The 23,789-nt window shown below is 39.4% G+C and overlaps 1 protein-coding gene across 2 annotated transcripts in view; it reads right to left on the reverse strand.

The window, feature by feature from the left end:
- Positions 1-23,789, reverse strand: part of drp2 (dystrophin related protein 2) — a 174,888-nt gene that overhangs the window by 72,392 nt on the left and 78,707 nt on the right. Inside the window, exons 1-2 of one of the 2 annotated variants that reach the window (XM_025004232.2) lie at positions 18,022-18,160; positions 12,266-12,440 (exon numbers count right to left, since the gene is read on the reverse strand). In XM_025004232.2, the coding sequence (XP_024860000.1) occupies positions 12,266-12,312 (47 nt within the window). In that variant the 5' untranslated portion in view covers positions 12,313-12,440; positions 18,022-18,160. Of the gene's footprint in view, positions 1-12,265; positions 12,441-18,021; positions 18,161-23,789 lie in introns of those variants that run through there. The other variant, XM_017408504.3, reaches the window with a different exon arrangement.

A 23,789-nucleotide genomic window follows, 5' to 3' on the forward strand; every position in this document is an offset into this window, starting at 1 on the left:
TACTACTAGGTGTTATACAAAGGGGTTTCCCAGTGCTACAAGGAGGATTATTTCTGAAGACAAACTTGTTAGAAAACTTTGATTTAAAGGTAAATTCAGAAGATTATCTGCTGTTTTAGTTACTGGGATCACTAAATATTGTCTTTATGGACAAATTTTTTACACAAATGATGGCAAAAATTTATATTTTCACATTTTTTCACTGCAGCCTGAGCTCATTCTGACTCACTTTGCCAGCTCGGGTCACAAATTTTGCCAAAAGAAAGGCTGGCATTTTAACAATGCAAAATGTAAACATATTTTGGTGTATGGTAAGAGAAAAGAAAAACACGATTTCAAATCTTTGACGTGTATTGAACACGCTGTCACTTTTTATCTGTTTATGTATGTTTAATTTATTTAAATTATTAGGTTTGGATCATAGACTGTTATTTCTCTCTGTTTATTTACAGATTTTGAACGTTTTTGGCCACGTCCCCATGGAAACGGTGTTTTGTAAATATGCAGAGGTTTTTTTTATTCATCTTTTCAGCCTTGGATCCACACAGAAACAGGTTCCAGTGTGAATAATAAAAAAAAAAATCCTAAAATATTTTTAGAAACAATAAAAAAACAATTAAAAAAAAATGATCGTATTGAAAAAACAGCATTTCCGTGTGGACAAGGCCTAAGTTGGCATTTTCACTGCACCGTTAAAACATTTAAATAAATTTACGGAATTGATTTTGATACAATATTCACTTAATCAGTTAACTAGATAATTATCGTTTCATTGTTAACAGTGGCAGTGCTGAAAACAGACAGTAGTGCTGATTGAAGTAACTAAAGAAATACTCCTTCGGCAGAGATCATTTCAAAATGGCCCCTCGGCAGGAGCTGAACATGATTGTCAATTATTGACCTCTTCATTATTTACACCTGTCAGTTACACAATAGAGCAAATCTGTAATCATTCACTCACAGAATCTAACAAACTCTGCATTTAGGGAGGTAAACAAGGATCAGAGCATCTGGAGAATAAAACACAAGCCTCAGAATTAAAGTGACTAATTTCTGATTCACTGCTGGAGCCAGACTCAGCCTGTGATTCTAGATGGATGTATTCAGATTTTAATGGGCAACAACTTGTAGAGCGCAGATAAACGACCCCCCAAATGAAAGGGTTCAACAAGCAGGAGGTCTCTGAGGGGAACTCAGAGTTACAGGCTTTGTAAACATCTGACTCCTGTTAACAACTTCTCATTTCCTTTTCCTCCGTTCCTGTACGCTTCAGTTTTGTTTTCAATAATTGTTTGTTTTATTTTCTCTTTGCTGCCATAATTCAGTTTGGTTTAGGTGCCCAATCTTTGGGGATAAGGTCAGGAAAACACTGTAAAGTTTTACACTAAACAGTTCCATTCAAAATCTCATTAATGTTTGGTAGCAAGTAAATAACAAGTAATCAGTATCGCATCATTTTGCATCATGTTTCTGTCATATTGAATGTGGTGCAAAGCTTCAAAAGGTGGACCTGGGTGTAGTTTTAGAAGTGACACAAAAAGAAAAACTTCTTAAACAAAAGGTTGTTCAGTCCAAGAAGTGAAACAAATAAACAAACATACAAAAACAGGGAGCGTGGAAACAACTAGAAGCATGAGATCAGCAGGTTCTGGCAATGAGAGAAAGGAAACCAGGAGTTTAAGCACTGGGGTGGGTGATCAGGCCAGTATCTCACTGAGCTGTGACTATTTCTGACTAGTTGGTGACAACATTCACAAAGGAGTTTCCAAAATGTCTCTTAAATTTTGAACAAAAAGTTTGTGCGACAAATTTTCTCTCAAAATAGCCTCAGTCATCAAGAGCTGCATTTGACACCTGAATGGGATCTCTCCTCTGACAGAAAACAGGTCCAAGTCAAACAAACTTCACTGATAATAAATAATAATTATCAATAAACTGTTCGCAACGCGCCCATCTTCATTCCAAATCATAAAAAATCTTCAACATGGAGGTGATAAAGTGGGCTAAGGCAGATATGTGGGCAACAAAATAACATTCAAGGCCTAGAGTACAGCTTTGCAAACCGTGCAGTTGTGCACACACAAAACAAAGGCCAGGATTTTTAAAAAACTAACTGTGCAAAACAAAGCTTCTTGGCTCGTTGGTCACTTGGTTGCAAACACTCAGAATTCAGTGAGACTTCAGTGGAAAATTCACCCATTTTCTAGCAATTTCATCAACTAGTCTGCAGCCGAGTGAGAGACTTTCAGTGGATAAAAAGCAGCAGTCCTGATGAGCAGGTTTGAACTCAGGTGTGAAGAGTTGAAACACAAGAGACTAAAGGCTGAACCAAAAAACACAACAAAAGGTATCAAACAATACTGACAGACTTTAATGGAGGACAGTGATACAAAAATCACTGAAAAGTATTCTAAACACAAAGAGCTAAAGAGAAAGCCTAACAATAAAAGAAAACTCTACCAGAAAAACATAATCCCAACAATTGCATGTTGAAAATTACCAGCCAAGCGAGTGAAGACTTGGTAGTGAGAGTAAAGGATTAAAAAAAATAATCTTTTCATTAGAACCAATTGAAACATGAAGGATGCCACTCATCAGCTTTGAATGGGACTCTGAAGATCAGAAAAGTGTTGCTCTGCCTGATGAATCAGCGACACAAACGCTAAGACCCTGAGAAACGTTGTGTTCATCCTGTGGTTTCAGCTGGATGATGCATCACTCCACAAAAACCATGTTGTTTCTCAGCAGTTTATGATAAATGTGCTCCTGTTCTGGGGGTATGGCAAAAACAGGAAATTCAGTTCATGAAGGAGCTTTAGACAAATCCTGCAGGAAATCTGTCATTCTATCATCTCAACCGCAATCTCTGAAAAATGTCTCCTGAAATGTCTTCAATCTATGCCACTTTCTGTACCCCAGTACTACATCAAATAAACAGGATATATTATAAAAAATTGTTTTTATGCAACAAATCTTTGTGAGAGGCAGTGAGGGGTTCTGTGTCTTGCCCAGGGGCACTTCAACATGGTGGAATCGAACCTCCAGCTGTCTCATTGGAGAACGTCCGCTCTAACCACTGATCCACAGCCGCCCCCGCAAACACTGAATCTAAATAAAAACCTGCTCAGGGAAGCACCGACCATGTGATTGGTCATTTAAATGAAGTATTTGAAGTTATTTTGATCAAGTTCCATAAATGAATAAACAATTAGAAATAATTGAAGTTGTTAATTGGTGATAATTAGTTTCGGTGATCAACATAAAGAGACGCCAAGAAAACGTGCAAAGCAGCAGTGAAACCTACTTGGCTTCTTAATTACTACTAATAATCTAAATAAAAGTAAAGTCTGTGCGTGACAAGTATGTGCATTCTTTAATCTTGCAAATCTAAATTGGAAAGTAATTCATGTTAAACAGCAACACTGGGTGTGATGTTGAGTTTTGCTCTTGTTGCTGTGAAATAACTGCTGAGGAGCAAAACAACGGTTTGTTTCTCCACTGAACAGGTAGGACTATTTCCACTGACACATGTTTATAGATTTTATTTTTAAACAGCAGGAATCTATAAATAAAATCTTAAGCACGGTCTTGTAATTCTGCTTTTTATGAGCATGTGTCTGTGTGCAAGTCCCGATGTGTCGGCGTGTTTAAAAGTGCACTTCTTTTATTAAAAATAAAAGATCCTACAGAGGATAAATGTTATTGAAAGCCTGACAAACACTGAATTTCTGAGGTCTAACACTGATAAATATTTAAAAGGGATATTTAAATAGCATACTGATTGATATACTATAATTGGTATGGAGATCTAAAGTAGGGTTCTTATAAAGGGATCAATGTACATACAATAACGGCTGTTTGTCTCGTTTGTCTCTATGTGTCTCTGTGATGGACCTGTGACCTGTCCAGGGTGTCCCCTGCCTCTTGTGCAGTGACTTCTGGAGATAGACACCAGCTCCCCGCGGCCCAGAAAGGAGCAGGTAAAGAAAATGGATGGATTTGCCAATAATCAGCAGTCCAGAAATGCATTTAAATTTGTTTGCAACCTCCTAAAGACCCACATTCCTCCGTTATTCCTGTCAGCCTGAGCTCCGCTGTTTGAAAATGCTCGAGCAACATATTTTGTATTGTTCTTCTCATACCAGTATCTTCACATGAGGGTCGTTCTGTAGCAGCACAACAAAGACAGCCTTGTAAAGTGCTCGCTGATCTCTTTCGCTTGTTTGACCAAACAGAGGCGGCTCAGAGCCTCATCAGTGTTGGCTTGAAAACAGAAAGCTGCTAACGTGGCGCCCACTGGGAGACGGATGCAGTGCTGGGCAAAGCATGCGATCTGGTGTTTTTACTGTCTCTTACAGCCGTGCCAATTTTAGCTCCTGGTCAACATCTGCTGTGGGATCTGAGGCTCCGCTAACTAAAACTTTTATTTAGCTTCCATACTGTACAATCATGAGGGTGATGTAACGACTCCTCTTGGACAGGAAGCATGAAAAGAGCTGCTGCCTTCCCTCTTCCATCTTGTCATCAGCCAATAATATCATCCAAACGGTTTATCAGTCAGGCTAATTTTACAAATCAGTGTCATGTAGGATTTCTTCAGTGAATTATGCCAAACAATGAGTCAGTGATGAATAAATGAAGTACACAAAAATCTAAAGCACTTCCTATTTGGGTTGCATATTTAAGTGCAGAGGAGTGTGGAACAGAGCTGATATTTGGGAAAAAGAAATCCTGCCTGTGAAGCCTCGCTGCAGCGGATTAATGGCTAAAAATGAAACATGCCTTTTCATTACATTTCAATTAATGAGTTTTTCTTCCATTTTAATTGAAGTGATGTGATGTGAATCTGTAATTGATGGCATCAACCTTCATGTGCTTAAAGAAAACTTTTGAGTTTGTCGTTCTTGGCACTCAGAACTGCATTTAAACAAGACTAAATGTACCTTCTCTCGAAGCTGCAACAGCTGTTTTCAGTTTTCTCTGTATTAGTGGTTTAATTTGATGTAAATAAAATAGTCAGCATGCCTGGGAACATTGTGTGCACAGTCTGATTATTAACAATATAACCATCCATAAAGCCCACCGTGGTTTCCAAAGTGTGAAAATTCTGATGACTGGTGAGCTTGGAAATCCGCACACACACACACACCTACTCGTGAAAAGGTAATTTGTCAATCTATTCATGGTGTTTATAATTCCACAGTGGTTTGTTTTATTATTAATATTTGTTCGTTCAGGCCTGTAGCCTTGAAACATGCAAATCTTTCCTCTAATCACATTTTGTTGTTTCCACTCACCCTCAGAGAAAAGAGAAATAAGGATTCTGGGAGCCGTCGATTAATTATCGCCCGCCACTGTAGAGAGAAAGGCGGGCGATGATGTTTTCACCTGTGTAGGTGTGTGTTTGTGTTTGTGTCTGTTTGAACCGCTGGATGGAGCTTATTGAAACTCACAGAAAAACAATCAATAAATGTGCCTCTACGACTGATTCACTTTTGGAATTTAGCCAACTGGCCTTAGAAAACACAACAATGACAATAACTCACCTAAAATCTGATGTGGTGGTAGCTGAGAGTCATTCACAACCCATAGCCTGAGTGTGACATCTCTTTTCCAATGAGATTTGACCAAACTGGCTACAACTTTGTAATTTTTCAGCATAAAATAATCTTAGTCTACAACTCTGGCATGAAAGGCAGCGGGTGATATGCATTCCTTCAAGGTGTTTAATTATTACAGGAGGTATTAAACTGCTTAAAATAACTTTAAGCATCAAAATCCATCAAAAGTGAAATATGGCTGCAGAATTTATTTCAGCAGCTCAAACTTCATGTAGTAACGCTGAAAAAAAACACATTTTCTGCCTTTTTATAACCAGATGTACCATCTTCAAATGATTCTCATGCAGCTGTGATTCAAGGAGTAACCCAGCTGCCTCACCACACACTAGTGCCTGTAGAGGATTTAGGTTTTCACCCTTGACCTTTACGAATAATTATAATTAAAGTGTAATTGGAGCCCAATACGTCCTGCAGGCATTTTACTGCAGTGCACCTGAGGGTGTAGAAAAACTGGAGCACAAAAACACCAATGGGCTTAGCACCGAGATCACACTGTCTGTAGAAGGTTGCATAAGGCACAGGAGGATGGGCTAAAACAGAAAGGTGGAAGGTGGAAATGTTAAAAAAAAATAATAAAAGCAACAGCAAAAGATGAGGGAAGGGCAAAAAAAAACGCAGTAAAATGGAAAGTGACTTGCAGTAAAAAAAAACTTTTAAATGAGATGGGTGCCAGCAGACAGAGTTGTGTGCAAAAAACAGGAACATTAAAGAAATGACACAGAGATACAAGTAGACTCCGAGGTCCCCCTTTGCCCTCAGACAGATGCTCCGCGTGGGCGGCTGGCTCTCTGCAGCTATCCGAGACATGGAGCAAAACAATTCAGAGCATGCGACTGAGCAACCCACACCAAACCCTGTGTGAATAATTCTCTGCAGAGCCGAGCAGTGGCCAGAACAGTGTGGACCCCGACAATGCCCTACATTGTCCTGTTTATGGTTGATACTGCAATCAACATGAGAAATCTGAAGGAGGAGCTCATATCTGCAGCATATCGGAGGCTGTGTAACTCTGAGAGATTTTTGACTATTCAACAAGCTTTTTTTTTCGTACTGCTGCAATAAAAAAATCATCACAGCTATTCTCGGTGGATAATACAACCTGAGTGTACTTTAGGAGCTGAGATATGCTGAGGTATTGGAAAGTTATGGCCATCGTTGGACACGGTAAAGCTATCTGACCATCTGGTGGCAGAGCTGATGGAGCATGCAGCCATAAAGCAGATTTGTTAGGCTGTAATTAGGCAAGCCATGTCTAAGTGGAACACGGAAGCCTAAATCCCATTTCATCCCAATTAGTCCAACAGGAGTCGCATTTTCTGCAACAAACTGCGAACAGCAGGTCGTCGACGGAAAAGCCGGTAAATAGCTGTAATCATTCGGACACATTTTTCCAGGAACCAGAGTGAATCAGTATGCAGAACATCATTTATCCTTTTCTCTCCCAAAAGGTGACTTAAATCGCAATCAATATCTTTTGAAAAGCAAATAGATTTGTTGGATTAAAAGCAAATTCTCACTTTGAAAGGGAGCTTTCAAGAATAAAGGCAGAGATTGTGACAGCTCCCCAGGGATCATTATTTTCTTTTTTTTTCTTGAATTTTTATTATTTTCATTGAAGAGAATCAAGAGAGCTGCTCTAAACACATTTTATCTTTCATGTTTAACTTTATCTGAGGGAGCGCACGAACAAATACAAATAAACAGCAAAACGTTTCGCTTATTGATCGTTGATGGAATTAACTTCACAGCATTTAATTCTCACAACCTCCCATGCTCCCTCGTTTTATTTTCTTACACAATAAGTTAGTTACAGACGAATGAACCGTATCAGGATGATGTTTGCAGCAATTAATGTATCTTTCATTAATGTCCCTCATCGTTCAGTGGTGACAGTGACAAACAGCTTGTTACTGCAGTTCGACATCAAAACACGAGAATAATCTAGACAAATATGCAAGAATAAGAATAGTTTTTGGTTTTCTAGTGATATTCTGCTGGGATAGGGAGCAGCAGACAATACAAGTAGAAAGTGAAAAATTTGTGATTGTTTGAACCAAATATGAAAAAAAACATCAAACACAAACTCATTATTAGTCGAATTGGCAAAACAACTCTGTCACCCTGATAAATTCACAACAGTGGTGGTATTTTTTAAGTATTCTGGCTGGTCACAAAACAAAACACACTGGTATCTTGATATCATCAGCAAACTTTAAAAGAAGCCGTTTAAATCTTTTATTTATTCTGCAGTAATGACTTACCAACACAAATCTCCTCATTTATAGGAAAAGGTGACATTTTAACGATGTCAAAATATTTAGTTCCATGTGAACCTCTGAAAACTGAACCTTTTTAAGTAAAAATACTTACAAATAGCTTGCACATGAGCTGTTAGCGCTCAAAGAACGCATTGAGGATGACTCTCAGTTACTACCACACCAAATTTTAGCTGAATAGCTCTTAAACTGGCTGAGTTGTAGCCATTTTGTAGCTATGGTCAATCGGCTTTTTTACTATAAAAGTTAAACAGTTGAAGACGTACATTCAATGACTGCGTCCTTTCAGTCCACCCAGTGGCTCATGAGATATTTTACTAACAAACAAACAAAGACACACACGCACAAAGACATAGACGATTACATTAATGACCGCTTTTTATGGTGGGAGGTGATAAAAGTGGTTTTGAAGGACTTGGATGAAGTTTTCTACAAACATAAAACCACCACTGGAGACGATGTTCCACACTGACCAACAACAACCAGTGTCATCATGTGGAGCCCAATAATTTCAAACTATTAACTTATTATCAATAAGTTTCCTTTTGCAGAAAGATTTCTGTGGATTCTGATGCTCACAGGATCCAACGGACTAGATTGTTCCACATTTTCCTCTGAAGCTGATCTGGTTCTAAACTCGTAGCAGAGCATCTGTAGAGCTCAATTTTTTTTTTTTTCCATACCCCATTAACTAATTTCTGTCTTCGTCAGTTTGCTGGTCAATTAGGTCAATATTAGCCATCAAAGATTAGAGTTTATGGGGGAGTAATTAGCTTGACTCAAAGAGCTAATGAGAGAGACACGAACTGAAATCAGGGCAGACGGGCAAAGAGGTTTATTTAAGAGCAAACCTTAGTCCCATTCAAACTGAGTTGATTCATCATTTATTTTATTAGTTTTTCCTTGGTAGTCAAAGTAGCATTATGGTTATGTTCATGTATGATCACTTCTGTAGCTAAAAAAACAATTATGGCAACAGCAAAATGCAAAAATCAAGGCTTACAAATTATAGACAACAAACAGTTGAGTAAAATTACTGTGAAGATGTGCTTTTTATAGTAAACCGAACCAAAATAGTGATAGAAACAATGGTCTTATTATGAATAAAACTCAATTAAGATGACAATTTACAACAAAAATCAAAAGTAAACAAGCAATCCTTTTTAGTCCAATTAATTTCAATAAAGCTCAGTTCAGTTCAGCCCAGTCCGAAGTAAAAAACACTGTGACCCCTAATTCTTACACTTCCACCCCTCTTATCTCCTGAAACAGACTGTATCCCTCACTCAAAGCAGCAGATGGTTTTAGTGTAAAATAACTACAGTCAGCGTATCTGCAAGGACATATCTCAGAGAGGCTACTGATTTCAGTGATTCTCAGTGAATAAGATGTTTTCTTCATTAAAGTGTATTTCAGCATTAGGCTCTCTATTCATTAGTCATATGTTGAATTTGTCCCTGTGAGCATTTTAAGATGCCCAAGTTAGCATTTAGCTCACAGCACTTGTGCCTCATTTCAGTCTGGCACGGCTGTTAGCGGGATATTAGACTCTTAGCCTTCGTTAGAAATAACTGCAACAACAACAATCTGAATTAATTCCAGGCAAGCCTCAGTATAGCCTAAGGGATGACGTTGGATAGTTTAAAGGATATAAAGAAGCAGCTATGACTTTTATTTTAACAAAGCCTTGGACAACTGTCAATCAAAGCACGACAGGTCATTATAAACCAGTTGTCTGTACTTGTCCAGCCACCGGCATCAAACGCAGTCAGGCGTTTCCTTTGGACAGCTCTTATCCTCAAGGTTAGACAGCAATTCGGCGAAGCTCTTTCTCATTCATTCATTCATTCGTTCAGTCCCGTTTTCATCCTGCCCCTCTCAGTTCTCTACATCACTCCGGTGCGATGATTTAATACCAGCTGTCAGTTTCTCCTCGCTGTCTCTCTTTACCCACCCACCCCCCGAACGCCGACGTCCTCCCGTGTTCCTCTCCTCCTGTCTCCGCCCGATGCAGCCAGAACGTAGTTTGGATATAAACAGCCACTGCAGGCCATGCATAGTGATCTCATTATGCAGGACTGCAGGGGAAACTGTCTTACCCAATTTAACAACTATCCTTCCTTAACTGCCCCCCCTTCCTGTTTTCCAGCTACATCAGGGTCAAGCAAGCAATTAAGGGGGCAATTGTCTAAACAGGATGCCAGTTGAATTGAAAGTAACGAAAATGATGCAGCGAGCCTGCACGATTTCCAATTAAGCTTTAAATAATAACATGGACACCCTGTAATTGCTTCACACTGGCAAACCTCTCATGTGTGACTTGTGCAATAGGAGTATTTACCCATATCATATCAATAATTAATGCAAGGAGAGGAAGAAGTGAAATGTGCATTTTCTTACATTAGTAGACACAACTTCTTTGTTAAATATGCTTGAATGCAGGTAAAAATAAAGATGGAAAATCTACAACAACTAATGAGAAGTAACCTGAATAGATGCAAACACAATTATCTTAATTTTTCCCGGTGTGGTAGGCTTTCAAACACATACACACATTCATATTTTTATCATTTCTGAACATACATGACAACAAATTGAAACAATAGCCAGAAAAATTAAAAAGGGATTTGTTTCAGCAGCACTTCAGACTGAACCAGAATCCTTTGAATTTAATGTTCATGAATAGAAATCGCTGCAGAGCCAGAATTTTTCCGCGTGGTATCAGCTTTTGATTTGCCATGTTTCTGGTATTAATTGCAGGATCAGTTTGATCCATAACAAATCCGGCTGCCATAATAGATGGCATTTGCCAAACTTTTCTTGTGTGACTTTGCTTGTGAATCACTAAACATAGCTGTTAAACATGGAAAAAAAAGTTACGAAGTAATTGTAAATGTTACACGCTTGTAAGGTAATGTCTAATAACTTTCAGAACAACGACTGCCGTAAATATTCCAGGTTAGAGAAGACTGACACCTGATGGAAAGCACAAAAAGCAGCGTAGAGTTGTACTTCTAATCACTACTCAAATCACTGATGCTAATATCGTTAGCTTCGGGTTACTCATTTCAACTAATTAACTTAGTCTAACACCTACAGGTGCAGCATTTCATTATTTTCTTACAACACCTCACCATTTCAGGCGTTCAATACTCACTAGGCAGGCCTCAGGAGGCAATGAGCCGAAATGAAATCTAAACTGTCCCTAAAGCCAGATTAAATGTGGTCTAAAAGTGAAACTCTTGCAGCCATCTAAACCAAATCATCGACGTCAAATAAAGCTCTGCATTCTGCTGAGAACTGGAAAGATAAATGTGTCAAACATAAGACTCAAAGTTTGAACTTCTGGTTTTTGTTTACAGCTCATTGCATCCTAGTGAGCTGAGCAGCAACAATGATTTCAGCTGCTTTTTCTCTCCCTGCTGTGTTCCAGCACCTGAGTCAGGCCTGATCACATGTCGGGAGCGAGTGCTCCGATTGGCTGAAGCACTGCTGGGCAACAACTGGCTCCCGTATCGGATTGTAAGATTTTTCATGAAACGTTTAATACTTTCTGGACCGGGTGGGATGGACTTGCGGGTCAAAGACGGCCCAGGAGCCATCGGTTGGCACCACTTTTGTAAATAGTGGAAAACTGTTAGACCGCCTGAGCTGCAGCCGCCCCGATCCCGTCTTAGCTTTGACTTAATTAAGATGCTCGGCTTGAGATCCTATTCAGTAAATGGCAGAGCAGCACAATGCTCGTCTTAGACAACAATGGCAAACAGCAAGCCATCAAAGAAGAAACCGAAAATAAAAACTGACTGAAGCTTGTTTTGTTTTTAAAATAATACCTAGGAACATTAAGTAAAAATAGCTTATTTATACAGAGTATTGAAACTTGTAGATTTATAAATGTTTGTTGGGGTCATAGAGCTCCATCCAGACAACAGAGGGGGGTTCAGAACCTGTGCAGTTGTTTCTCTTCCTCACATTATATACATCACTTTCTGCTTGTACGTTCTTGATTCCTCTCCTGATGTCTTGTCCTAACGTCCTTGTCCCTCGCAAATTAAACTGTAGAGGAGTCGAGGACAACAGGCTGTTGATGAAATGAGTTCTTGCACTTGAGTGATAATTTTAAAACCATGCCAGCAGAATATGAATGCTGAACGACATACTGCACAGCAGCGTCATACGTCCTTTGTTTGTTACAGCACTCTATGACTTTTTTCAGATAAGCCAAACAGATTTTTTTTGACAACTGAAAGATCTGTTTCCAATCACAGGCAGGACAGATGTGAGAAGAGACAATGTGGCAGAAAGCAGAGAAATTAGAACACCATTCCATTCGGCTGTGTTTTCTGATGGGTTTCTGCTCTTTCTTACCGGATGTTGTGGGACTTGCGTTTGATCTCGCTCCAGCAGAGGTTCATGTCTCCGGTTTGGTGCGGACTGCCTCCTCTCAGTCTCCGGCACTCGGTCCCCTCCTCCTGCCCCTCACCGTCCACCGTGGACTGGCATGGCACGCAGCGGCATCCCGGCCACGAGGGCCGCCCCGCAGCTGAAAAACCCACACAGAGACAAGGAAGAGGCGAGCGTTACAGCGCCACCGTTTTTAAAGCTACTCCTCAGATTATTAATGGTAGGTGCAGATGAGGACGGGATTATTTAGCATGTAGATACTGAACAAAACGTGACACCAGCTGTTTCCTGGGTCTCTTGTGACATCCTACACATGTGCAGCTACAGTGTCAGGTGCTGCAGATCTGAACTCAGTTATGCACGAAAGCATCCTGAGACAAGACAAAAGGTCAAGTACAACCAAGCTTTGCCCTGCCTCCTTTTCAATTCTAATTAAATTCCCAGCATTCCTTTAAGTGATGCATGTCGCCCGCCGCCTTTCATGCCAAAATGATCTTATCTTCAGAAATGATGGAGCAAACCTTAAAAACAACATTAGGAGTGATCTCATGTGATACTGCGAGGTGTCACACTAGGAATAAATCTCAGCTACTACCACGTCAAAATTTAGCTCAATATTTGTAAAATTTACTAAAATTATAGCCATTTTTGTGTTGGCTAATGTCGATTAGCTGTGGTGGCCATCCTGTATTGGACTGAGTAGTTTCATAATAATCTGTCCAGTGGTTCACAACATATTTTGCTAACAGACAAATAGGGTAGACTCAAGCTGTAAATAATGATCTATGCAATGAGTATTACTTGGGGTATGTGGTGTGAGTGTCGCTCTGCTACAACCACACTAGATTCTAGCAAAATGTCTGTAAAATTTATCGAGAGGTTGTCGTTTTTGTGTTTGACTGCAAATAGTTAACAGCAAAATTTTCACCAATGATTTTGCAGAATCTGTTAGTGCTCAGAGTGGGTTTTTGGGCTCAGTGCCAGCTACTGCCACACCAAGTTTTAGGTCACTGTCTGTGAGTAAAAGCCATTTTGTGTGTGTTTTTTTTAGGTCAGTTGGTTGGGGTATTTTGCTAACAGGCAGACAGACAAACACCTACTCGCACACCTACGTCTACCTAATAAGGCTCACAGCAGAAAGGTCAAAGGATGAAGTATCTAAGCAGTGAAAAATCATTTTTAAAATGTGAAACACTACACACACACACAAACACACACACACACACAAATGTGCTCAACAAATCCGACCAAATTTAATAACTCTGTCCTGTGTGTAAGACAGAAAACCTGAGACACGAGTGGTTTTATCCCATTATTCCATTCCATTAAACTCAGCGAAACAAACGCAGACAAAAAGCTTCTTTTATTGCAGACTTTTAGAGTGTGAGGGCATGTGAGGCAGCACGAAGAAGTGCAATCCCCTTGATGGACCTCGGAGCAAAAATACCAAGCAGGAAGCTCACACACACAAACACACACACGAACACACACACACTTTTAAAGATGTGGCAACGAGGGGAGCTTTTTCCAGGTTCACATATCCTGATAAAAACTGGTGTTTCATCATTGGGCTGTCTGGCGTTTACTATAGTTGATGTTTATTTTATAACCTTTAAGCATCAGCTGAGCCTCCTTGTTTATATGTTCAGCCACATATTACTGACAAACATCCACGCTCGTCACGACCAGCGGATCCATGCGTGTTTGATCAGGTTTGGAGTTTTTTTAGACAAAATAATTTATTCAGCCCTGCAGCAGAGCTCAGCCTTTAACCCTGACAGCTGCAGACATCGATCTACTACAATGTACACAGAACGTACTCAATACTCACTCAGATATGCAGTTATCGAGACAACTTTTTTTATCCAAGTCCAAAAGGTCACGGTTTATTCCAACCTGTTTGAACAGAGTCCAAACCCGGTACTTCATACTGAAATTCATAAACGGGTTCAGTCATAGAGGGTCTAATATTGTGGAACTGTCAATGTTTATGCAGCTGGTTAGTTCAGGAGAATAAAAGAAGCATTTGACTTGGAAAGACCTGCAGTTTGACCCCCATTAAGGCAGAGCTTCTTTATTCGTCCCAATCTCATATATATTGACTGTGCTGTGAAAACATGTTCGCCCGCTTACAGATTTCTTCTGTTTTTTGCTTTTTTGGTCACACTTAAATGTTTCAGATCAGCAAACATGTTGTAATATGAAACAAAGACAACCTGAATTAACACTAAAGGCCATTTTCAAATGATTATTTCATTCATGAGGGGCAGCGGGATGATGATCTGAAGCCCAGCAGCACATGAGGCCAGGTTGGTTTGGAGAGCTTTGTACCCCTAATAAATGAAATCATTTAAAAACTGTATTTTGTTTTTACTCGGGTTATCTTTGTCTCATATTAACATTTCTTTGATGATCTGAAAAGAAAGAAATCTGTAAGGGGGTGAATATGTTTTCATAGCACCTCATGTCAATTTGACAACTTAATCTTGTTTTAGACGTCTAAGAAACTTTTCTTTTCAGACCAGATTTTGTTTGATAATAGCCTAGATGTACTTTAGAAGTAAGTTTAACTCAGGAATTATCAGCAGGATGAGGCTGTCTGAAACAAAGTGAAGCAAAAATAAATTAAGAGGAGAAAACTTTTGTTGCTGCGTCGACATTTGAATCAGCGGCTCTCCATTGAGAAGGAGAGAAAGACTTGCTTTCAGCGCACTAATCCTTTTTCTTTATCTTTACCCGTCTTTGCCTCTTTATTTATACTCCTCTCCCTCTGCTGTACATTCATTCTTCTCTCTACCGTTCCAGTTTTTTTTTGTCCTACGGACTACCTCACTTCAGATTAGCTAGAGGAGGTTTTCTTTTTCTATTTTACATGAATCATCGCCATCTCTTTCCCCACTGCTGTCTCCCGTTATCTCTTCGCTCCCTTTCCTCCCTTTTCCTACTCAGACAGCTCTTGTTAGTGTAGGCGAGTCTTATATGAATCAGCAGCACCGTGCACGTCCCTCACACGCTCCCTGCTTCCTTCTCTTCGCCGGTGTTCAGAGGTCACATGGGACGCCGCGTGCAGTTAGCACTTCAAGGACCTTACTTGAGCTCCAATCCTGGAAAAGTAATGAAATTGAGGCCTTTATGCTCCGCTGACAGGTTTTATTCATTTCGATAAAGTGTTTGGGAGAAAGGCAACAGAGGCCACGCCTTACACAATAAGGTTTTTTGAGAGCAAAGTGGAGGCATATTTGTTTGTTTGCTTAGAAGAGGAAGAAGAAGGGGAAAAAAATCTGCCCTTTCAAAGATGTGAAGCTGAACGCTGACAACCATCAACCGCACCAATGCCAGCATCAAAAGAAAACCCTGAGGGTGACAGACCAAACTGAGACAGGATTGTTTCTGGAGTGAGAAATGAAAGAAAAAAAAGAAATAAAGACAGAAAGGTCATCAGGGAACTCCCGTTTCTATTCTGGTCTCATATTTTGACGAACAAAGATTCACATGAAAACAGGAATCAAAGTATCATAATTAAAGGTCACATGAATGAATGCCTATCGCCCGCCACACAGGGTTGCAGCCGTTTTGGTCAATTATTTTTGTGCACTCCGCGTGCAAAATCTCACATGATCTGTTAGAGCTTGGAGTCTGTGTTGTGAATGACTCTCAGCTACTACCACACCAAACCTCAGCTCAATAACTCTCAAATTCACTGAGCAGATGTACATCCAGTGACAACTTCCTTAAAGTTTCATTCATGACATATTTTGCCAAATCAGAAACATTATCTCCTGTTTCTCCTTCAGCAGCAGCCAAAAACAACTTAAATATTAAATCATTTAGTCATTTGCTTTGCTCAGGTTTACATTTAAGTCTTGAAAAAAAAGGAAAGGTTGTCTGAAAAAGTCATTGAAGTTTCTTTCTTGTCTCAGCTTCCTATAAAAGCCTCAGCACCATGCAGGTGCGGACCACCTTAGAGAGCGAGACTCTGAGTCATTCTGTCTTTTCCATTTCACTCCAGCACCGTGAGTCAAGCTTTAAACATGCATTATTTACAGTCATGATTGGATGTGGCACTGCTCAGCCAAGAGGAAGCACAGCTTTTCTTTTTGTTTTTTTTTTCTAAAGATGCAGAAAAAAAAAACAGCTGAGGGTTCGCTGACATGCCACAAAGTGACACCAGCAATATTCATCTTGCTGACTCTCACGTTTCTGTTTTTAATGTTGCTTCCTGTAAAGATCGTATCTTAACTCTTTAAGAGCTGCAGAAATATTTCATGAGAAAATCACAGACCACATAATTCTGTATTCACACCATAGTTTTCCTGTTTTTTTTATGTTTTATCTTTCCGTATATTTTTTGCAGTCTTACAACTTTAGCATTCTTTGTGCTATTTTAGCTTTTAATTATATCAAAAGGTTCAGCTTATTCAGGAGACAGGTGCTATGACGTTTGGTTTTTATAACTTTACCTACGAATATTCCCCATTTAAATATTTTAGGGTCTCATTAAAAATGTTCTCTGTTTAATCTGCTTCATCATATTTACTCTAATTTTGGCTCCTACTTTTACATTTTAGCTACTGTTTTGAATTTTGCTCCTTTAAGCTAGTTTTTCTACTTTCGGCTGTCAGGAACGGTGGAGACGGAGGCGAACCCAGAATGCAGACTCATATTAAAGAAAGAAAAAACTAATTTATTGAACCAAGGAAACGAACGAAAACAAAAAGCTGACGTGGCAGCAAACTGACAAGAACTAAATAAAAATACATAAATGGAACCAAAACTCAGAGAACCAGGAACACAGAGTGACGCAAACAAGAGACAAACATCAAACAAACCTTAGACGAGGTATGGGAAGAGTGACCGGGTTTTTAAGACTGCAGATAACGAGGTGAGTGGGAACAGGTAGAATGATTACTTATTCGGGACAGGTGAAGATGGGCGTGGCTAACAGACAAATGAATGACTGGGGAAGAGTGGAAATGAGAACACAAACACAAGGAGGACAGAACCAAGAAGAAAACAAAACCCAGATAACTAAAAATAGAAAACAAAACCAAAACACAAACCAGAGAACTAAAACAAAACCCAGAAAAAGCCAAATCACCACATCAGCTCGTCTTTGTCTATTTTTTGATAACCTTTTGCTGATTTTAATGAGTCTTTTAAAATCTTTTGCTGAATTTTTTTGCTTTTTAGTTCAAATTTTGCTACTTTTAGCAATTAGTTACTGTTTTGCTATGTTTAGTTGACATTATGCTACTTTTGGCTTTTAGTTCATGCTTTGCTACTTTTAGTTTGTGTTCTGCTTTTTCAGCTTTAAAAACTTGGTTTCAGCTCTCAACATTCACACAGTATTTTCTGTAAAAATGCAATTTCTCGAGTTCTGTTTTGATTTTTCTTCTTCTTAAAACCACTAAAACCAAAACAACCTGAAAAAGAAAAAATACATTTTTCCAGACAATGTATGAATTTCAAATCAAAAAGAGCAGAGGATGATAAAAGGTAACGCGGCGAGCTTCACAACAAAGAAGGAAGACAATTTACCTGTGCAGATAAAGAATCAGAGGATCAAAGTCAAAGTGCTGCTACACCACATTTACATGTTGAATTTAATCTAAAGAAGTCAAGACTGCAGCTCAGATAGCTCTGAGGAACAGTAAGATAACCAGGATTTCATCTGATTTCTGAACAGCTACATAAAAATATAGGGTTTTTTTCTTTCCTACCTTAGCAGCACACACTTGCAGACCTGTTATCACTCATAAGCTGCTGTTATTTAGTCAGTCTGTTGGTTGGCTTGGCAGGGAATAGAAATTTAGACATGCAGCAAAAAAGAGAGGAAGATGAAGATGGGAAGACGGGCGCAGGCACGGGGAGGGACGGATGTCTTCTGTCTCAGTCAAAGCCTTCTCTGTCTTCTGACATTCCTGCTTACACCTACATTTTCCCCAATAAAAGGCCATCTGCCCGATGCCATTCAACCTACTCTCTATGACCAATGCACAAAAAATGGTGTTCTCACTTCTTTGGATATAAACCGCTCAGCGACACAGAGATGGAACACAAAACCGGCCTTGTCGCCACCGCGCAGGATCATGTTTGCTCACAGTGTTAAAAACCAAAACAGGTTTTCGGCTAATAAAACAAGAAAAGGTCAAAAGGCATCAAAATGCAGCTCGAGAAATACAAAAACTAAAATGAGACACCCGCAACAAGTCTGTGACTGTTCTGAGAGAAAATCTGTTGCACAAATGTTCTGTGCATGTTTAAAGCTCAAGCGACTTCCAGCCTTCACGACTCGCACGAGCAAACGGAGGACTACCTTGAGAATGCTATGTGCAAACTAATCTCCAGCAGTCGCAGCCCTCACTGATCGGACTTTAACATGAAAGTGATGAGATAGATGTGATGTGTGAGGTTTCTTTTCTTTCCTTTTCCTGATACCTTGAGCTGAAGGATTCACAGAAGACTAAGGAATTGTGAATTGTTTCCTTTTGTATGACTTCAGATTAAAGGCAACCAAACCACAACAGGAACAAGGAAACAAAAACACTTTTTTCCTGACATTTTCTTCCTTTACAGCTTGTCATATTTGCATTCAGGCTCATGAGTTGTTTAAGTCAAAGAACCACTAGAAACAAGGACCTGCTTCCTTTTTTATGTTGTTGTCTTTAAGTAGTTTGAGATGCTCTTGAATTCATCTGGAGATGCTGTGAATAGTTTTGACTCCAAACGGGAAAACCACTGCTGTGGTTGATGGTTTAAACCAGAGGTCTCCAATCCTGGTCCTAGAGGGCCACCATCCTGCATGTTTTACTTGTTTCTCTGCTCCAACACACCTGATTTGAATCAGTGTGTCATTAACAGGCTTCTGCAGAACATGAAGAGGTGATTTAACCACTGAATCAGGTGTGTTGGAGCAAGGAAACAAGTAGAACATGCAGGATGGTGGCCCTCGAGGACCAGGATTGGAGACCCCTGGTTTAGAGCAACATGGGAGAAAGGAGATAAAGATTATAAACTGTAGCTACCGTATGTATCACGTTTTTTTTTTTTTCTCAATAAGCCATAGGATTTCATTCTTAGAAATCAGCACGTCAAATTAAAATCTATCTCTGCTGTGGCAGATGGAGTGATCGTAGTGAAATGGAGCTAATTTTGTTTTCTAACTGCAAACACGTCCTTCTGTCAGCAGGCTAAAGCCAACAATTTGTAATGCTTTTACACCCACAATAACAACACTTAACAGAAGCGATAAAAAACATTATGCATTGGCAAAAAAAAAAAAAAAAAACACACAAAAGAAATAACTGGCAAATGCTGAAGCAGACACTGAGAACTCGGGAGCTGTGTGCCACACTGATTTGACTTTAGCAACAAATGCCACCACAACAGCGGCTCGGTATCTGTAACCGGGAGGCCCGCGGCGAAAATGACATGTGAATTCGAGACAATTTCAGGGTATTTGTGAGTATTTCTGTGAATTTGTGTGAATGCATGAGGAGTTTTTGCGTGTGTGTGTGTCTTGTATCCTGGCTTGCTTCAGCAGCAGCAGCCTCTTGGCTTTGTGCCTGATGGGTGTTAGCAGAGGTTGGACCACTGCCTCCTTACTGCTGTGCTCCACTGTCCCATATCCCCCCCCAACAGCCACCAGCTAAGAGAGACAGAGGGAAACACACACACACACACACACACATTCCAGCTCCCAGTCCTATCCTGATTCTGAGCAAGCCGAGCTTCAACCATCACACGCTGCTGGGGAGCCTGTAGGAGCTCTAGGGGCTTGGCACAAATACATTTTCACATAAGCACTCTTAAATATTGACTTTTTAAAAAGCAGACACACACATACACACACTCTGCAAGAAGACACACACTCGAGACTTCCAACACTGTCAACTGTACCCTCCACTTCCCTGCTGCGATTAGGCGGCTGTCAAACTTTTTCTATCCTGCCCCCCCGAAACCTCATTAGCCTTTATCCAGACTTCTTTTGTCTGCAGATTTGTAGCTCTGTGATTTGAAATTGGAAGTGACCAAAAGAACACCAGGAGCAAGAAAAGACTTTGACTTGCCCTCCCACCGCCATCTTCCCCCTTGATCCCTCCACCATGACTGCACACTGCTGTTCTCATGCACCACATATTTGTACATCAATATGTCTTTAATTCTGAAGCATTTTATCACAGGAGTAAACACGCATCTACGCATTTAGTTATATTTACGTGCTGTTAAGATTTCGTTTTGGCTTCATATACAGTTTGGCAGCGAAACAGGAGCTCAGCTGATATTGAAATCGTCCTCACGGGTGGTGGAAAGTGGGGGAGGTGTTTTTTGATTACTTCACAGGATGCTTGTTTGGCTTTTTCTAGCATCAGGTAAGGAACGGTTTTCATTCTGTTCTCAACTCAAAAACCACTCTTTCAACTCCTGAATAATGGTTATGTGTTTTCAGAATCTGAAAATGATGACTGTGATCCAACAAATTACAGCTCTCTCTAAGATTTTCTTTTCTCTTGACATATTTGTATCAATCTGGTAGATCACTGCACACATCCAGGGCTAAATAAACTCACAGAGGTGAGAAAGTAACTAATTCTGCTTCGTAATACGGCCTTTTACCTCTGCCACCTAAACACTGATTTTAAATAAAATCACTACTTTCAGAAACAGATGTACTAAAGTACTAAAGGATTAAAGGGAACATGAAGCAAATGTCCGAGCTAGTTGAATAAAACAGGTCATGTATAACATGGTTTTGTCTCATGTAACTGAACGCCCCATTCAGAGAAGATATTGTTTATTTATTAAGGCCATAAATGCTGCAGTGGTTGTTTATCTTAAACACTTGTTTCTATACAAATAAGGATTTCACAAAACTAACTTTAAGCATCTGTCTGGATTCAAAAAGTAGTTTTAGTCAGCTTTTGGAGACATGTGCAGAATAAAAATGTTCTTATTCTTCGTTGGTTCATTACAGGACGTTTAATTATACATTTAAATTGTGTCCAAATCTAGTATGTTCACAGTAAATGAAATATTTCTCATAGCTGGACCCAAATGCAGAAATGTGGTGAAAGCAAAGGACCTAAAAGCTTGCAGGGTGTTGCAGAAGGATAAAATACTGAAGTTTAAACAAACAAAAACTCAAACAGTCAGCAGAAAACAGAGGCAGAAGAATGAAAATTAAAGATAAAGCTGTCAGGATAAGTAAACAAGATGAACAAGCGCATGGAGGGAATGACAAGGCCTTATACAGTATGCACACACAGTTGCTGACAAAACACTGCTGAAAACAAAAAAAAGGCAATGAACAGCAGGAAAAAAATCTGATAACACATGCAGAGATTACTCAAATAAAAGGGGAGCTAAGACCAAAAAGACAGAAAGAAAAATGAACATCAACAGGACAGAAAGCCTTCATTAAAAATATTTCCAACCATTTATTAAAAGAGCTGATTCAGGTTTTGGAAACATCCTTAAATAGTCTCAACACTGACACGTGAAGAAAACAAGGTTTAAATAAATAAAACTTTTCTGCAGAGACAAAGCTGCAGTTTTGTCTTTAAAGAGGCTGGGACAGATTACAGGAAACATCCTGATGAGCTAATTGTGAAGACTTTCTGTTTTCATCTCAGTTTGGCTCCTTCTGTCAGGATTTTTACCAAGGAAGTTAAAATCTGCAGCTGCAAAAACCTCATAAAATGTTATTTATTTTATTATTATTAGTAATCCTAATGTGTCTATCTGTGTGCACAAAAACCTCCAGCTTCAGATTTATCTGCTCAGTTATGTCTATGACTAATACCAGTCTGGTAAAGTTCATATTTTAAAAGCTCTGTCTTCTTTTCATTCTATTTTTAAGATGGCGATGAACAACAAAAATAAATAAATAAAAAATAAGAACGCCAGTACTTTGCTGCAGAAAAAGAAGCTGAAAAAAAAAATAAGATTTTAAAATTTGGAGAAAATCAAAACAAAACAGAAGACTGTGAGACTTGGCTAATTCTTTCTGGATGTTAAAGCTCATTGCATAAGCCAAACAGGGAAGTGGTGATTAACTTTACTGATTGAAACTCCGCTCCCGGCTGACTGAGTTCATGAACACCTTCTGCAGACTAAAACAGGCTGAAATTTTCATTTGCTTCAAGAACAGAAGATCGGCTTTGAGACCGAGCAGGCAGATGTGAACAGGACCCCACTGGGCTTTAGACTGAAATAAAAATGAACCAGAGTTGATATCTAGTCCACTAACACTCTAAATTAAGTACTCCTAATAGAATAACGTGCTTTGGATTTAAGCAATCCTTTTAGTTTATCTGACAGGGAAACAGCCATGCTTAGGGAGAGTTCAGCTGAAGAAGCTTTAAAAGTATCGGTTTATACCTTTAAACACATTATCATCAGTTTTTTTTATATATTTATCAAAAGCAAAAATAGACCGATCAAAACATAAAGGCATTCATGTTGGAGGAATTCACATTTTTGTGGCAGCTGCTTTGTTTAAGCTATTGTGCAAAAAAAATCCCTGAAAAAAAAGCAATCAATAAATTATAGCAAGATTGTCTTTTGTGTTTGAAATTCTCATTTTCTGACAAGAGCATCTGCTGCATTTAAACGCAATCAAATGAAATTAAGATTAAAAAATGCACACGCCGCCTTACAATTACCATGTAAGCAACACTGATTAAAAGTCAGCGCTGCAGTCTCTTCCTACTGTGCAGTGATGTGTGGAGAGGAGACGCCTGCTTCAAAAAGAGGTAATTTACCAAAGCCCAATTGAAATCCACACTAATTAAGATGAGTTTCGCCCACTGTGAGATGAAATAGTCTGTGGGGGGAGAACGCAGCGACCAGAAGTCATCTGAAGTTTAAAAGCATGAGGAAGTTTCTGCTCACAGATTGTCTTTTTTATAAAGAATCCTTCTTAATCATTCTTTGGTTACTGATCATTTCTACGCTTCATATAAAAAATAAAGCAAAAAAAAAAAATGCTGTCTGAATGCTGAGGGCTTAATGAGTTTAATGAAAAAAAAAAAGAAAAATGAAAAACCACTAGACTAACTAAAAGCTAAATGTAGCAAAATGCTAGCCTACGCTGAACAACGAAGCTGCTGGTTTCCTTAGATAACTTTTATAAACTGGTGTTTTATAATATATTCTATGGGAATGATATTCTACAGTTTTTATGGACCAGCCTGGACCTCGAGACAACTAAAGACCCGATCACCTCTGTGGACTAGCCTGGACCTCGGAACAGCTAAAGGACCACCCTGGACCTGTCAAGAACGCAAGGTAATTTGTCCATGAACGAGACCAAAACCAGACACAGAGACAACAGCTGAAGGTAAGTGCAGTTTATTTACAAGTGTCCTGAATATATACAGTGAGAGGAATCGTGGAATGATCTGCGGAGCAAAAAGGGACAGGGTGAGTCTCGGGTACAATCCTAATATCAGCCGAGCGCTGCTAGGTGGCTTAGTGCATGTCTCTT

This window comes from Kryptolebias marmoratus, linkage group LG9 (assembly GCF_001649575.2).
Source record: "Kryptolebias marmoratus isolate JLee-2015 linkage group LG9, ASM164957v2, whole genome shotgun sequence".
NCBI lineage: Eukaryota > Metazoa > Chordata > Actinopteri > Cyprinodontiformes > Rivulidae > Kryptolebias > Kryptolebias marmoratus.